The 15,002-nt window shown below is 41.0% G+C and overlaps 1 protein-coding gene across 4 annotated transcripts in view; it reads right to left on the reverse strand.

Annotated features, from left to right (window-relative positions):
• Positions 1–704: 704 nt before the first annotated feature.
• The window catches only part of tead3b (TEA domain family member 3 b), a 36,399-nt gene continuing 22,101 nt past the window's right edge, over positions 705–15,002 (reverse strand). For 2 of the 4 annotated variants that reach the window (XM_079509370.1, XM_079509371.1), the window contains exons 4-15: positions 13,568–13,632; positions 11,849–11,911; positions 8,033–8,044; positions 6,340–6,471; positions 6,134–6,171; positions 5,800–5,853; positions 5,193–5,257; positions 4,744–4,880; positions 4,208–4,381; positions 3,564–3,707; positions 3,319–3,471; positions 705–3,212 (exon numbers count right to left, since the gene is read on the reverse strand). In XM_079509370.1, the coding sequence (XP_079365496.1) occupies positions 3,099–3,212; positions 3,319–3,471; positions 3,564–3,707; positions 4,208–4,381; positions 4,744–4,880; positions 5,193–5,257; positions 5,800–5,853; positions 6,134–6,171; positions 6,340–6,471; positions 8,033–8,044; positions 11,849–11,911; positions 13,568–13,632 (1,151 nt within the window). In that variant the 3' untranslated portion in view covers positions 705–3,098. Of the gene's footprint in view, positions 3,213–3,318; positions 3,472–3,563; positions 3,708–4,207; positions 4,382–4,743; positions 4,881–5,192; positions 5,258–5,799; positions 5,854–6,133; positions 6,172–6,339; positions 6,472–8,032; positions 8,045–11,848; positions 11,912–12,042; positions 12,106–13,567; positions 13,633–15,002 lie in introns of all 4 variants that reach the window. The other 2 variants (XM_079509372.1, XM_079509373.1) reach the window with 2 other exon arrangements.

Consider the following 15,002-nt stretch of genomic DNA (forward strand, 5'->3'; position numbering starts at 1 on the left):
CCATTGACCCCGATTGACCCTATTCGTCCCCACAACTGTCAGTGATTCTGATAAACCCTCTATACGGTCAGGCGTGGCCCCTCCGAGGGTCCTGTTATGTACGGGCGGTCTGGTGTCTCGGGCGGGGCGAGATATCATATATCATCCCCATTCGGAGCATTTGGCTCTATGGGTCTGGTCCATGACAGGATGGACGTGAGCACTCTGTCCACAATGTCTAATGTCTTGGGTACAAAAGCCTAACCCGGCTTTTGTACCCATGAAGAACCCTTTTATTAAGTGCATTCTTGTCAAATTGGATGCGTACGTTTCACCCTCCTCGAGGCTCACAGCATTCGCTTTGCCAGGGCGTGAGTACCGTACGTATATTGAAAGGTGACAAAGGTCTAAGATTGAAGTCTGACTATAGTTATTTGTCTCATATGGGCCAAGCAGTATGCTGGGAAACTCATAACTAAACAAAGGCTTTCCTACTGGATAGTGGAGGCCATATACCATACTCTAGCAGGGGGCTGCCAGCTGACAGAGGGGCTGTGTGCACATTCTAGGCCTACTAGAGGGATATCTACGCTACTATCCTGGGCCCCTTTTAAAGGGATATTCAGGATATCTGTGCAGCGGCAAGCTGGTCTTCACCTTCTGACCTTCGCCAGATTTTATTGCTGCTTTTTATAATATGTGAAAATAAACAACAAAGGACAAAACAAATTTAGAAACACGTTTAATATATTTTCTGGGGGGTGGGGAATGGCCCCAAAGGCACAATGCGTCTTTTATTGTTAGATACATTTGTTTGATTACATATTACAATCCCTATTTTGAAGATAACAGAAAATATAAAATTGCAATGCACAACAGTAACCAAGGCAATAGTAAACCACCTTTTAACAAAAAAAAAAAACTTGCCCACACCATTCTGAATAATGATACATTAGATATCTCATAATCAATATCAACGCAATCACACATTTTCAGTGAAGCATATGGCATACACTGAAAGTCCAAAAAAGGAACAGAATCCAAACAAAGCACATTAATAATGATAAAAAAGTCTGTATAAAAGGCAAAATGTTAAACTGATAAAGGAGTGTTATTGTATCTAGCTTCCGAAATTTGACATTCAAAGCTTGGTGCAATTAATCACCGTACAATGTCTGATGATGTATGAAGTTTTGTGACAAAACTATGTCCAGTGAATAACAGAGCAGATACCATTCTCTTGTCTCGTGAGATCCATGGGATGACTGTTATCTTGTCTTTAGTATAAAGTCCAATACTTTCATTTCCGTTGCAATGGTGAATCAATAAGTCACCAATAACCCACCCAACCCTCCCGCCATTTTTTTAAAACCCTATAAATAACAATCAATGGTCACACTCCACAGCACAGAGCACAGATAGCTCTTTCAAGGCAAATTGTTTTGTAATTTTTGCCAATGTTCAAAATAATTTCATGGGCCTCATATTGTCTTACAAGGCAGTGTACAAATTTGAATATATTTAAGTAAGCTGATTGAGTACTCTTACTATAGAACACAGACTAATGAAGTCAAATAATTTGACTTCCTAACCTACACTTGAACTTAAACAAATAAATTAAACTAAAAATACTGATCACCTTTCAACATTTAACCGAGCATATATGGTCTCTGTGCTGTAACATTAATCACAAATATAAACATAAGTCCCCCAAATACTCCTATGTAACACATATTCCTGTAGCATCCACCAACTCACAGTACTGAAACAAATTATTTCAATTAGGCTACATATCTCAAGGCAGAAAGTAAGAACTGTTGTTGCCTCACATCTTCTTGATCTTTTAAGTGCACCAATGCACACGTCTTCTAACAGAGAAAATACAACAGGGTGTACTCAGTCTGTACTGTAAGAATAGGACAGCCCTGGCTGGCTATACATTAGGCTTGGCAACAGGCATCCCAAGTGTCATAAATCAGTTATAGATAAATTATTGTAAGACCTGATAATCAATGTGAAAACACATGATGGAGCAGAGACATGATGCATGATATGGTAACACAATCAATCTTCTTTCTGTATGCTTGCAATGTAAAACTTGAGGCCTTTTTTTGTACAACATTAGGCTACATGAAAAACAAGCAATTATCTCATCCCGCTGTGTGCCCAGATAAAGAATAAAAAATACACCTCAAACATCTAAATCTGAGAGAAAATGCATAGTCATATTCCGGTTCCAATTCATCGACAAAACAAATATATGTCCAACTTCTTTCTGTTCATCTAAAAACAAGAGGTAGTAATAAGACAATCCAAAGTGGCAGGCAATGCAAATCTTTGGAGAAAAAAAGGCACTTGCTATCTTGACGTACCAAACTGTAACAACTCCACTTGTCTCTGGGTCTCCTCTTCCATGGTCCTTGTGTCTGTATCCTCCCATTCTAATATGCACTTAACCACTGAAGCCGTATTTCAAAAAGAGCAAAAACAGCCTATCTGCGCCCTCGCACTGCATCACACTGCAACGAGATGTGTTGTGAGCTTGTAGATGATCTATTTTTGCTATTGTTGAAATCATTCACAATTTCACATATAACAACATGCCCAAAATAGGGATGCGAGGTTGAAAGTGGTTAAACCTGATTTTCTGCTTCTGCAACAAGTCAACATTCTTTTTAATAAATTTCTTTCAGTTGATCATGTTATTTTTGTTGACCAATTCATTGTGTTGCCAAAGCATGAATCATAATTTAATCATATCACTCATAGCGATATGAGAGAATGGTATAATATCTTCACAACCCTGGACACCTTCTCATTCCCTCACTGAACACATCTCAAAATGCATCTATTGTCCTTTGCAAAACTGGCCCGCTTCATTTAAAGTGTATATGCATGGCAAGTTGGCTGTTGGCAAAATCATGACTTCTTCAATTTTCTTTCCTTGTCAGTTCATCCTTTTTTTCTGATGTAGAAGATTTAAAATGTATCCATGTTTAAAATGTGTCCATGTTAGTGTGGTCTAACATTGTTTCAATGTTCTTTCCTGGATAGTTGAGCAGTCTGAAGAGAGATTGTGTCACGCTTTGTCAGGCTTTTCCCAAATGTCCCTGAAGGGCTTAGTCTTTAACAAGTCTGTAGACATGATACTGGGCTCCATGTTCACTGGTGGAAACCTCAAACACAAAAGCTATACATAACAAGGTCTCCTGGGTGTCACGGTTTGTCACCACCTGGAAGATAAACACAAACAATTTTGTCAAATGTTGTGACATTGCATTCAAACAAGTACCAAGCCCTACTATTGTTATAGCCTGCCCTAAACCATGGAGAATTTACCTGGAGAATAGTGAAGTTTTCAAGAACACTATTCATCATGTACTTTTCAGGCAAGTGCTTGAGCTTGTGGATGAAGTTGATCATGTACTCGCACATAGGAGAGCGGTGGATCCTGTACACACACTTTCCTCCTTCCATCCGAGCATATTCGGTCTGAAACGTGTAAAAGAGTGTCTGTAAGGTGTTTCAGGTTATAACAACTTGCACTGAGAAGAGAATAAAGAAACAATCATCAATAGTCTTACCTCAACTTTTTCGACTACCTGCTTGCCAAATGAGCAGACTTTGGTTGAAACAGTGATAGTCATGTTCTCAGCACTGCTGTATTGGCTGCTGACACCATAAAAAGAACCAGGGCCATCCTGCATCCCGCTGCTATTCAGGTCAGCCTGGTCAAGGATAAACATTTGATCACATTTCAGACAGGACATCGCACGAAATTACATTATAGGTTTATTTATTGTTATAACACGGCAATAGGATTGTTTTTGGACTAGGTCTGGTTTTATGGCTCACCATTGCATATAATGTGCCCAGACTGAGTTCAGGATTAATATAATCCACCAATGGAACATAAAAGATGATCTAAGCAGGTGGAGCTAATAGGGAATCGGTAGTCTTACGTGGCCAGACAATCAGACAGTTCCGCCTAATACCGATCATCTGGGGAAATCTAAATTCCGTGCTGGGGTTGAACAGGCAAAATCTCTGCTAACAAACCTATGCCCAGTGACCACACAATTTGAAGGACCATCTTAAAGTCTTTGCATTGGTTCTGCAATGCTGTTCTAATGGTTAGTTCTAGGCCCTACAAGGAATTTAGTCACCAGATGTATCGGTAGGCGGAGATCTCTGATCATCAACGTATCTGTATTTTAGGAATACTCACCCAGAATTTGACTAAGAAGAAGGCATTCTGAGGACCTTTCTCATATAGCTCTTTGAGCCCACCCTTCTTCTCAGGGAACTTATCATAGATCTGCCGAATGTCCACAGCCTCCAGGAGTGGGTCACTGTAGGAGGGGTTTGTTTGCCCAATGTGGACAAACAGATGTTTGCTGTACTGCAATGAGGGGAAAAAAGAGGAATGGGAAATAGAGGAGAAGAAAGTATAAATATGGCTGTCACTCATTTTCTCATCCTGGCTATTCCCTATGGCTAAGTGTCTATGCCCTTCCTTTTCCAGTCCTAATCAGACAACAACATTTCAGTGTGATACTTTGAGAGTTGCTGCTTGAACATTTTCTATGAAAACATATAGAAATACAAATGTAATGTAAAATGCTACTGAATAACCAGGTCTGTCTGAACCAGGTCTACAATTATCACTCACTGGCAAGATTATTCCAAGCTTCAAGTCGTATTGTCTAGTTATTCTTTAACTCACACCTTATACAATGATATCTTTTTGGTTGTTTAACTTACGTTATCTGGGTCTCTTTGGACCTCCATGAAGGCAGAGTACTCCAACATTCGCAGCTTAGAAGAAGCAATTGTGCGATCCTGCCACACAGGTACTGCTGTAGCGGCCGGGGGTGGAGGGGGCGCCAAGGGCTCATAATCTGGTTAAAGCACACACACACAAGCACACACACACACACACACACACACACACACACACACACACACACACACACACACACACACACACACACACACACACACACACACACACACACACACACACACACACACACACACACACACACACACACACGGTCAGTCAGTCAGTCAGTCAGTCAGTCAGTCAGTCAGTCAGTCAGTCAGTCAGTCAGTCAGTGTCAGTCGGTCAGTCTGGATAAGTCATCATTATTCATTACTTTCTTTCTTCCCCCCAGTAGTTTTTAGTGATGTTCAGTGATGTTGGTACTCACTTGATAAGGGTGGGGGTAATGGGCCTGGTAGGTTTGGGTATGGGGACTGTGCAAATGGTTTGATACTGCAAAAGAATGAGTTCCGTACACTGTTACAGAAACAGAAACAGCTGCAATGACAATTCAACAGTGCAAAACCTGTTCAGCCACATATGTGTATTGTTTAACATCTGCCGATCTAATCTTTTATTCATATTTGTATTGTTAGTCTCTAAGTAGGAGCATGTGCTGCTGCACCAGCTAGACATAAGTTTCTCTGCTTCATTGATTTTTATAATTTAAAGCGGCAACATGATGCAAAGTACGTTCAGCAGGTCCAATTATTGTACTTGTGCCTGCAATATGAGCCACTTTGACACCAAATGCTGTGTGTGGGATATGCAATTTTCACTACATTCAATACCATTTCCAAATGTCAGGGAGGGATTATGAGATTGATAAATCAACCATAAATGTCAAGGAGGATATATTGCCCCCAAACAAAACGGAAGCAGGTTTGTGACCTGGTGGTAGTCCACGTTAGTGCAGGAAACATACGGTACAATCAGTGTGAAGCAGAGTTAGTGCTGCCTTGTGCTAACAGCTTGAGGGCTAGAGGAGAACTTACGCATAGCTGGTGCGGCCAAGCCCAGTCCTTCCCGGGTTGAGCTCTAGAACCAGCCTGATGTGCAAAAATGTGATCCGTTAAACATGCCAGCCCTATCCGTCACTCTCGTCCACGCCACACGCACACCCCTCACCAATTGTCAGTCAACCCAGTTGAACCCACTCACTCACTCTTCACTCACTCACTCACTCACTCACTCACTCACTCACTCACTCACTCACTCACTCACTCACTCACTCAAATCCAGGAACAATCTCACTCTTAACTGACATCAAACAGACAAACACACATTGTATCACCCACAGGCCATACATGGGGAGGGTGGACTACTCACTCCTGAGAAGGTCCAGGCTGGAGTGGGCCAGGCCAAAACTGGAAAGCACGAGTTTCAAGTATGTCAGTAGTATTCATAAAATGGCTGAATCTTTGTTATTGGCTATATTCGTAATGCTCTAATAAAGCATGGAAACATTGCAAATGACGGTGCATTTGTGTACAAACAGGATCAATGTGTCAGATGTTTTGTAAAAAAAGATTCACCCTGGCTGCAGGGTGTGGAGGGTAGGGTTGCGGCAGCGGTGGGAGTTGGCTCTTGATCAGGCTCGGCGAGACAATCTGTGCGGAAGACAGTGCAGCCATGTTCTGCAGGGCCTTGTCTTTAGAGGCCTGATCCTGTAGGAAGGGGACAGAGAGGTGAGGGAGACACTCCACCACAAGATGTCACCATAACCTAGCATACCACCATAACACTGAGTTATCACAAACACCTGGGTGCAATTTTGGACTGATAATAACTGTCAGGACATTCATTCTTTCACAAAATGATGGGTCTATTTTTCAACCCTTTTAGATCAAAGCAGTGCTCAGCTTAAAGTTAGCATGCTAATCCACACAATCATATTCAATTTCAGTTTGTGTTTTCATAATAAATGACAAGATTTAATTAAAATAAATGATGTGCAACAGACATATTGTGATTTCATAAGAATGATCACATGTAAGTTATTAAAACCCTAACAGATCCCTGGTATAGTCAATAACGATAATTATCAATAATCTGGATAATTATCAAGCAATTATGTGGTAATATTGTTGTGGTGATCATGCTCTCTAAATTGAATTTCAAAGCAGACAAACAACTTGAAATAGCACAGTTAAATAGTGGGAAGCACAGACAAATAAGCAGCAGCACTATACCACACAATTCTTTGTGTGTGGGTCTTGAGACAAATTAAAGGTCAGGGATATCAGTACAATCATAAGAGAATAGGAGAACAAGGTGCATTGGTTTGGAACGCAGAAAGAACAGTGTGTTCCCCATTCATCTTGCTGCATCAAGTACACAATCCAAAGACTAGCATGTCAAAATCACAAAAAAGCTAATCCAGAAACAAGTCAAATTAAAAAATAATGGTGAACATCTGATGTAGTACACCACAAATGCAACAAACATATTTACAGTATACCAGGGTAATTTGCTTTCAACAGAATACGCTAAAACTTTAAAGAAAATGGGTTCCCTCAGTGATGATGCTAACATAAGAGGATCGAAGTCACAGATTCAAACAGCAGACAACCCATTCTTTTAGCGGATAACCAAAAGGGAATACTTGGTGCCTGTAATCAAGCTTTTTGTTGTACCTTTATCTTGTCTCTCAGGCCACAAACACAGGTCCTCATAAAACATTATTAAGATAGTTACAGTAGGTAATTCAAAGATGCCTGCACAGTAAACAAAAAGCTGCCTCAGAAAGAGAGACCCCTCTCTCTTTCTGAACACCCTGCGAAAGCAAGCTATATTTCAGCAGAATGTATACTTTATCAGGTAAGATGCACTATGACTATAGCATCCTAGTTCATTGTGTAAAGCAAAGCAAAGCAAAGTTACTATATTTACCCAGGGTAACTGGACTAAGCATCAGATACTTGTTTACAGCCAGGCCCTGCTCATAGAACATTTCATGGTAGTGGTTCAATGCCTTGCTCAAGGGCACTTCAGCGGTGGTAATTTTAACGTGCCGGTCCGGGGATACGAACTGGCGACCTTCCGGTATCAAGACCGCTCCGCAAACCGTTCGGCCACCGCTGCCACTGCCACTATTTCTTCAGCATTGTTTTATTATGGGATAGGACAGTGGGGGGAATGCCATGCCAGCAGAGGGCAATAGCAGCGGACAATGCACTAGCACTGTCAAGCAAATGGGAGCGTGAAAGCCAAGTCAAATTCACTTACCAAATTCATGGCCTAAATCAGAAAAGAGAGAAACCATTAGTACCGAGTCATTCCATACGGTATATTCAGATAAACAAAACAAAAAAAGAGTCTAAAATAAAAAACAATTTTAAAATGTAATAATTATTTATAATAATTAAAATGCACTTTCTTTTCTACTTTTCATAGAAAGGTAGTGTTTGGAAAAAAAACATGTTTACTGCAAAACTGGCAGGAAACTCAATATGATAGTATTACTTTGGCCATAACTAAATATTTAGATTAATACTTAGCAGTGCAATAACTGCAAAAAACAAAATATCAATTTCAATTGTACTAGATATTCTTGAATCAGCTGAAACACAACATTCATGTTTGTTCATAATTTGAAATGCTCTTTTAGAGGTCTATTGAGAAACAGCCATGGATCTTTCATTAACACCTCTATCATAATATGATGAAATATACCTTATTATTAGCATATAGTTAGTGCTATTGGGGAACATATCACAGGATGATATTGCACTCTTTTTCCTTCGCCATTGCTATAAGGTATCCGAGACAAACTTTTTTTCAAGCTCTTATCATACATTTACTAATAGATTATGATATCCCAAAATATTATAGTAGCCTAAAATACCAAAAATATATGACATAAAATAAACCCACATTGAATAACATTAACCAAATATACTTGAACCAAAATAATTTAGGGTTTAGTATTAAACACTATATAGAATATAGAGTGACTGTCATTATGCAACAATATGAATCATCTTGCAAGATGTAAACAGGAACTAGAGCCACTTGTGACCTCTCTCTTTCATCAGAAACCTATTTGTCCCTCATGGAAGAAAGAGAGCGACAACAATCAAGTTTGACATTCTTTATATTTTTTACTCAGATTTACTCATTATGAAACTTATAGTAAAAGGAAAGTATCAGGTAGGTGATTGTAAAAACATACACAGTAAAATAACAGTGTTCAGTTATCATGTGTCCATCTTTTTGCAATGGTTTTCAGATAAATGCTCGAGACAGTTGCAGCTTTTCCCCCTAATGTCCCATCTAATTGAAGGCGGACCGGCCTGGCAACGTCAAGACAGAAGACGCTGGAAGTTACTCTATTTTTAGGCTGCGCTGGCTGCACAAAACAAACGGCCGGCACACCACCTGCATTTATCAGCCTGCAACAACGTTACCATAGCCCGAGAGGGGGTCATCCCTATGTTCCCCAGGTTCTATGTTCCCCACTTACCATAGGGTTTTGTACTATACAATTGTATGTATAGTACAAAGAATGTTTGTTTTTGCCATCTTTGTTGAAGAGTCTGAACAATTATGTTTTAGTTTATTTTATGCCAGTGTTCATTTTTAGTTGGCTAAGACTAGATAGTTTAAGTAGCCTAGGCAGGCCTAAAGTTCAATGGATTGTTCAAAGACTGAGCTTAAATCAGAATTTGCTACTAAAAGTAACACTAAGACTAAGTTGCTAAAATACTTTGTCTTATTAGAATTACTAAAATTACTAGGTTAGCTTTCTGGTTTAGGTTCTAAGTGGGGAACAAATAACCTTTTTTGCATGGTGGGGAACATAGAACCTGGGGAACATAGGTACGCTCCCCCAGAGAGTGTACAAATGTAACCAAATGGACCTGTAAATTAAATGTACGTTCTTTTGGGAATGATGCAGTGGGGGTGAAGTCGACCCCAAGTCATGGACCAAGGAACATCCCCAAGTCATGGACCAGAAACATCCCCAGTGGACTGGGTCGGGTCTCATGGTCGCAGAAAACATATTAGTAGTAGAAGACCTGCGAGTTTACACCTCCCTTCTGGCTCCAAAACTGTGGAATGCACTTCCCGTTGCAGTCAGAACTGCAGCATCACTCCCAATCTTCCGCCGTAGTCTGAAAACCCACCTTTTCAGACTCCATCATGGCCCATAGCACTTACCCTACCCCCTTAGATAGCATTTCTGTAGACTTAGATAGCATTTGATACAGACTTATAGCATGTTATGTAGACAGCACTATAATTGCATTGTATAGCATAGTATACTATATAGTATAGTTTATATGTATAGTTTCATTATATAGACATTCTACTGTTACGTTCTTAGCTTACGCATGTTTCATGATAAATGCTTTTTTATGTGATGTATTCCCATTTCCCATGCTTTTTTGTTCTTGCTTAATGTAAATCGCTCTGGATTAAGAGCGTCTGCTAAATGCCTAAATTGTAAATTGTAATTTGTACACCGCAGATATGTCGTCTCCGCCTACAGGAAATACATTTGCTGCGACCATGAGACCTGTTTCTGAATTCATCTATAGTCCCTGCCCACCACCACGGAGGTTGTGGGTTCTAATCCACTGTGGAGCGTCCGGCATTGTCTATGCGAACACAATTGAGGGAAGCCGGGTGGAAAGGGTGATATTGGTCATTGTATGTACTCCTACAGGCACCTGTCAGCAGGGAGTGTTGGGCAGGAGGAGTAGGACTAAGGCCCTACGTCCTCCCGGTGGGGGCTCCTCACTGGCAGGTGAGTCAGTGACAACACAGAGAAATGTGTGTGAGGAGGGGCTTGTCATTGGCAGGTGACAGTGACAACAGAAATGTGGATGGGGAGGAATTAATTGGCCTAACGACGAAATTGGGGAGAAAAAGGGGGTAAAAAATATTTGGCTATTCTAAATGTTAAAAACACAAAGCCACACGTTGGAGCAGTTAGCGCCGCAAAAAAAGGAGTGGAAGAGTGATTATTTTTGGATTTGGGGAGAAAAGGGGGGTTGGTGGACAGAGGACACATCACGAAGATGGCTGAAGAGGTAAGCAGATGGTTATATTCTAGACAGGGCCTAGTGTGACAGCATAATGGCAGAAAGGATGTGTCGTCATCGGATGGGAATAGGCTTGGAAGGCTGTGGCGCAACAGTGTGCCATCTCTGAGAAACCTGAGTGATAACATTTCGGGAGGAGAGATAACAGACAGAAAGCGAAACAGGCAAATGAGGAAATACCTCGGTTGCCGCTTCCAGTAAAAAAGTATGCAATGTGATTTAAGTTCCGAACAATAGAAAAATATAGAGTATGTTCATAATGAGGACGAAGAGGCGAGTTGGAACAGAACTGTACCATGTGTTAGGTGAGGCAAGAAGCAGGTCAAATAAGGACAACATTGCGGGTTTGACACGTTGCTCCATATACAGTCATTGCACCAGGATTATGTTCATGATACTAAACGGTAGGGCGTTTGAAAAAAATGCAGTTCAGAGAAACTAAAGATATAAAAGTAGAGGGAATAAGATTGAGGGCAGAGGAAGTACACAAGCAGAAGCATGGGCTAGCACTGAGGATGGATAGAGAGCCAGAGCAAGGGCATCATGCTGCAGTACTAGGCCTTTCACCAGGCTTGTCATCAATCAATCTGATTACAGAACGTCTGAACCAGCTACTGTAGTAGTGAGTATCTTGAAGTTCATAGAACATGGAACAAAAGACTAAAGTCTGTTTTTTTAGCATGTTATTCCTTGTATCAATGCATGCATGATACAGAAGCAGGATCAAGGTAATTCTATTTTCCTGATCATATCAGAAAACTGAGATCTGTATCATTATTTTTTCCTCATTTATTAGTCTGTGAACAAAGCTGCATCTCTATGCCAAGCTCATATACCACATTCCTGACCATATGCAAATAGGCCACATACAGTGACAAAAATGCTAATCTCCGACTGGATCCAAATGTCCCTCCATCATATTACTGGTTTTGTGCACAAATAGCGCCAAGCCAAGCCTGTGTCAGCCCCGCCCAGCCCGCAGTGAAGCGCATACCTTTAGCTTTGACTGGATCTCGCGAGATTTTCTTCGGGCGAGAACTTGCAAATGGCTAGAAACCTGTAATGGAAAAGAGCCAAGAGGGGGAAGAGAAACGGAGAGAAAAAGACAAGGGAAGAGAGAGAAGCCGTAACCAAAGAGAGAAGGGATGCCCAGTCAGTGGTGCCCAGAGGCCTGTTGGTAGCGCCTACCTTGATACCAGCCTGGTATTCTCGTACTTTCTTCCTCGCTAACACCTGTATGTGACTAGACACCTAAAGGGGTATGAGACAGTATTTGAGCATAAAAGGTGCATGCACAAGCATGCAAAAACACACTCACACACATGGGTATGCATGCACACATGCGGTCTGTGGGCGCGCACGCACGCACGCACGCACGCACGCACACACACACACACTATACATACATGCATGCATGCATACATACATACATACAGTAACTAGCATAAGTCACGTACTATACTTAAGTATAGTAAGTACTACTAAGTGTAATTTTATTCTGATTCTAATTATTACCTTTTACCTGTTTTGTATTATTATAAATATAGAAACATATTGACAATCAATTTCCATGCTGTAAATAACTGTCATGCTGTAAATAACTACGAACTGTGTTTTGTTCTAGACTTCTTCTGTATGCAATCATGTTTTCTATTAGTAATATGTATGTCTAATTGCACTCAAATCATGTTTTTTAATGTCTGGTTACTGTACACAGGTTGAGGCCTCATATAAGCCCTTTGGGCTTCTTGCCACTTTCCTTTATTTATTTATTTCTACGTATTTCCTATTTCTTTGGATTGTTTTATACTGTGCTAAATAAATAAATAAAATAAAATAAAATCAAGTACAATTTTGTTCTTTACTCGAGTATTTCCAATTTCCAATTGGTCATTGAAGTACATTTTGATACCATTACTTTTGTACTTTTACTCAAGTACATTTTGAATTCCGGACTTTCACTTGTAACAGAGAATTTCTATATTGCAGTATTGATTACTTTTACTTAAGTAATAAATGTGAGTACTTTTTCCACCACTGCACGGCGCACGCACTAATAATACATACACACATACATACATACATACATACATACATACATACATACATACATACATACATACATACATACATACATACAGTGAACATTCAACTTACACTTTTTTACATTGCATGCAACGGATCTAACCTTAAAGGTATATTCAGTGATTTGACTTAATTCAAATATCACTTATTTTTTTATTTTTTTCTGGATAATTCCCCCTACTATAGAGTGTGCTGACCATATAAGGAGTTCCTCCCTGTCCCCAGTGAGCCTCTGGGGTCAAAAAACCCTAGTTTCAGTTTGGGCTTTGGGTGGCAAAGCCTTCATCCAATCAGGATGAGAGGGGCCTTCCTCCAATCATGATCGAGTGGGGGCGGGCCTTGGTGCACATGCTGTTGGCCTGTTGCACTTCCCCCCACTGTAGAGCGTGCATGTGCACATTTTGTTACCGGGGCGGACTGGGTGGTTTTCCAAATCTCCCAAATCACTGAATGCTCCTTTAAGGGCTTGTTAAACATAGGATAGCACTGTGGTCATGTATGTTAATGTATGTTTTAAATCCATTTAACAAAAAAACAAAACCATTTGTATTATTTAATGAGATAAGCATGTAGGTGGTTTAGTGGGTTGTTACGTGTACTAAACTAAGAGATGTTGTAAATTATTTACCTGTTTCCTTGTGCGGGTTTTGCCTGTCCTCAGCTTGATGTACCTTGCTATTAATTCATTACGGCCTGTAACAACAAAGAACAGAAAGTCATAAATTGTAAGAAAAGTAATATTGCAGTTTGTTCATTACTCTCTACAATAACCACTCAATAGAGAATATTAACTGGCAATACCACAAACTGGACAGAAGATGGCGCACCAACCATACCTATACACAAGTCAAGCTACTGCACCCGTGTGACCTTTCCCAGAGGTTCTTAGGACAAACACAGTGTGTTGGTTGTCACATGTCAAAGGTCACAGTTACACCTTACACTTTAATTCTCAACTGTATATTTAACTTTATATGTGTGTCATCATCATAGCCAACACGATCTGACCTGCTGAGAGAGATATTTTTTCCCCCCACCTCATAATTTTCATTAGCTCATTTGACACCTCTTTACTTTCTGCTCACAGGGCCATGTAGGCTAATTACTGAGAGTGCTTAGAAAACAGGACCGATGTTTTTTCATGGCATAACATCTACACTCGACATTCTGCACAAACAGGTTGAGCAGAGAGTGGGCCTTCTATTTTGGGCTTTTTAATGGCTTTCTATACATCCTGTAGAGGGCATGGATCTTTAAGATCACCCGTTTGCACTGAAATGCAACTTGGATCTGGCAGAACTGGATCACTTTTAGCGACGAGAAAGAAAAAGCAACAGTGTGCTAATTTGAAGCAAAGAACATCATGCTGACTTATTTTCATTGCCAGGTCGGTTGCTGGGATTTTGCGGTTGCAAACTGTATCGAAATGGATAGGCTGAAAGGCATTATTATATGTATTATTATGAATAATGGCCCAAAGTTGCTGACAGCCAACTGCTGTTTAGATACACACCCAGACATATAATGACAGGAACAACTGTCAAATCATGCTTCTTTTTTACACATCCTTCAGCCCTTGGCCTCCTTTAAGGCCCTGGTAGCACAATTACCATAAAAGTCGTGCAGGCCTTCAACGGCAAGCTTGCAGCACCCACTGTGCTCTCCAGCCAGCCAGCCATTCAGCCAATAGAGCTAACAGAGTACTGGTGCACAGCAAAGTCTGTCTGCTGATACTGTGGTGGCCCCTCCCCCTCTCCCCCGGGTCCAGGGTGAACACGCCCGCTTCCAGCGCCTCCGCATTCCTCACATTCCTCTCTGCCTGTCACATCTGTGCTAGCCAGTCTGATTGGCCCGGGCCTGCAAGCGCAGCCGGTGCCTGGGCGGACGAACACATGCACATATGCGCCACTTGCAACTCTGGGAGAAGCGAGGGGGTGAGGGGGCTATTGGGGCTTGGGGCGAGAGGAGGAGGAGGAGGGGTTATGGTTCAGGGGGTAAATGGGGGAGGTGTGTGTGTGTGGGGGGGCAGCTGATGCTGTAACTCTTGGAGAGGACACAAAGCC

This window comes from Electrona antarctica (assembly GCF_951216825.1).
Source record: "Electrona antarctica genome assembly, chromosome: 9".
In the NCBI taxonomy this organism is placed as follows: domain Eukaryota; kingdom Metazoa; phylum Chordata; class Actinopteri; order Myctophiformes; family Myctophidae; genus Electrona; species Electrona antarctica.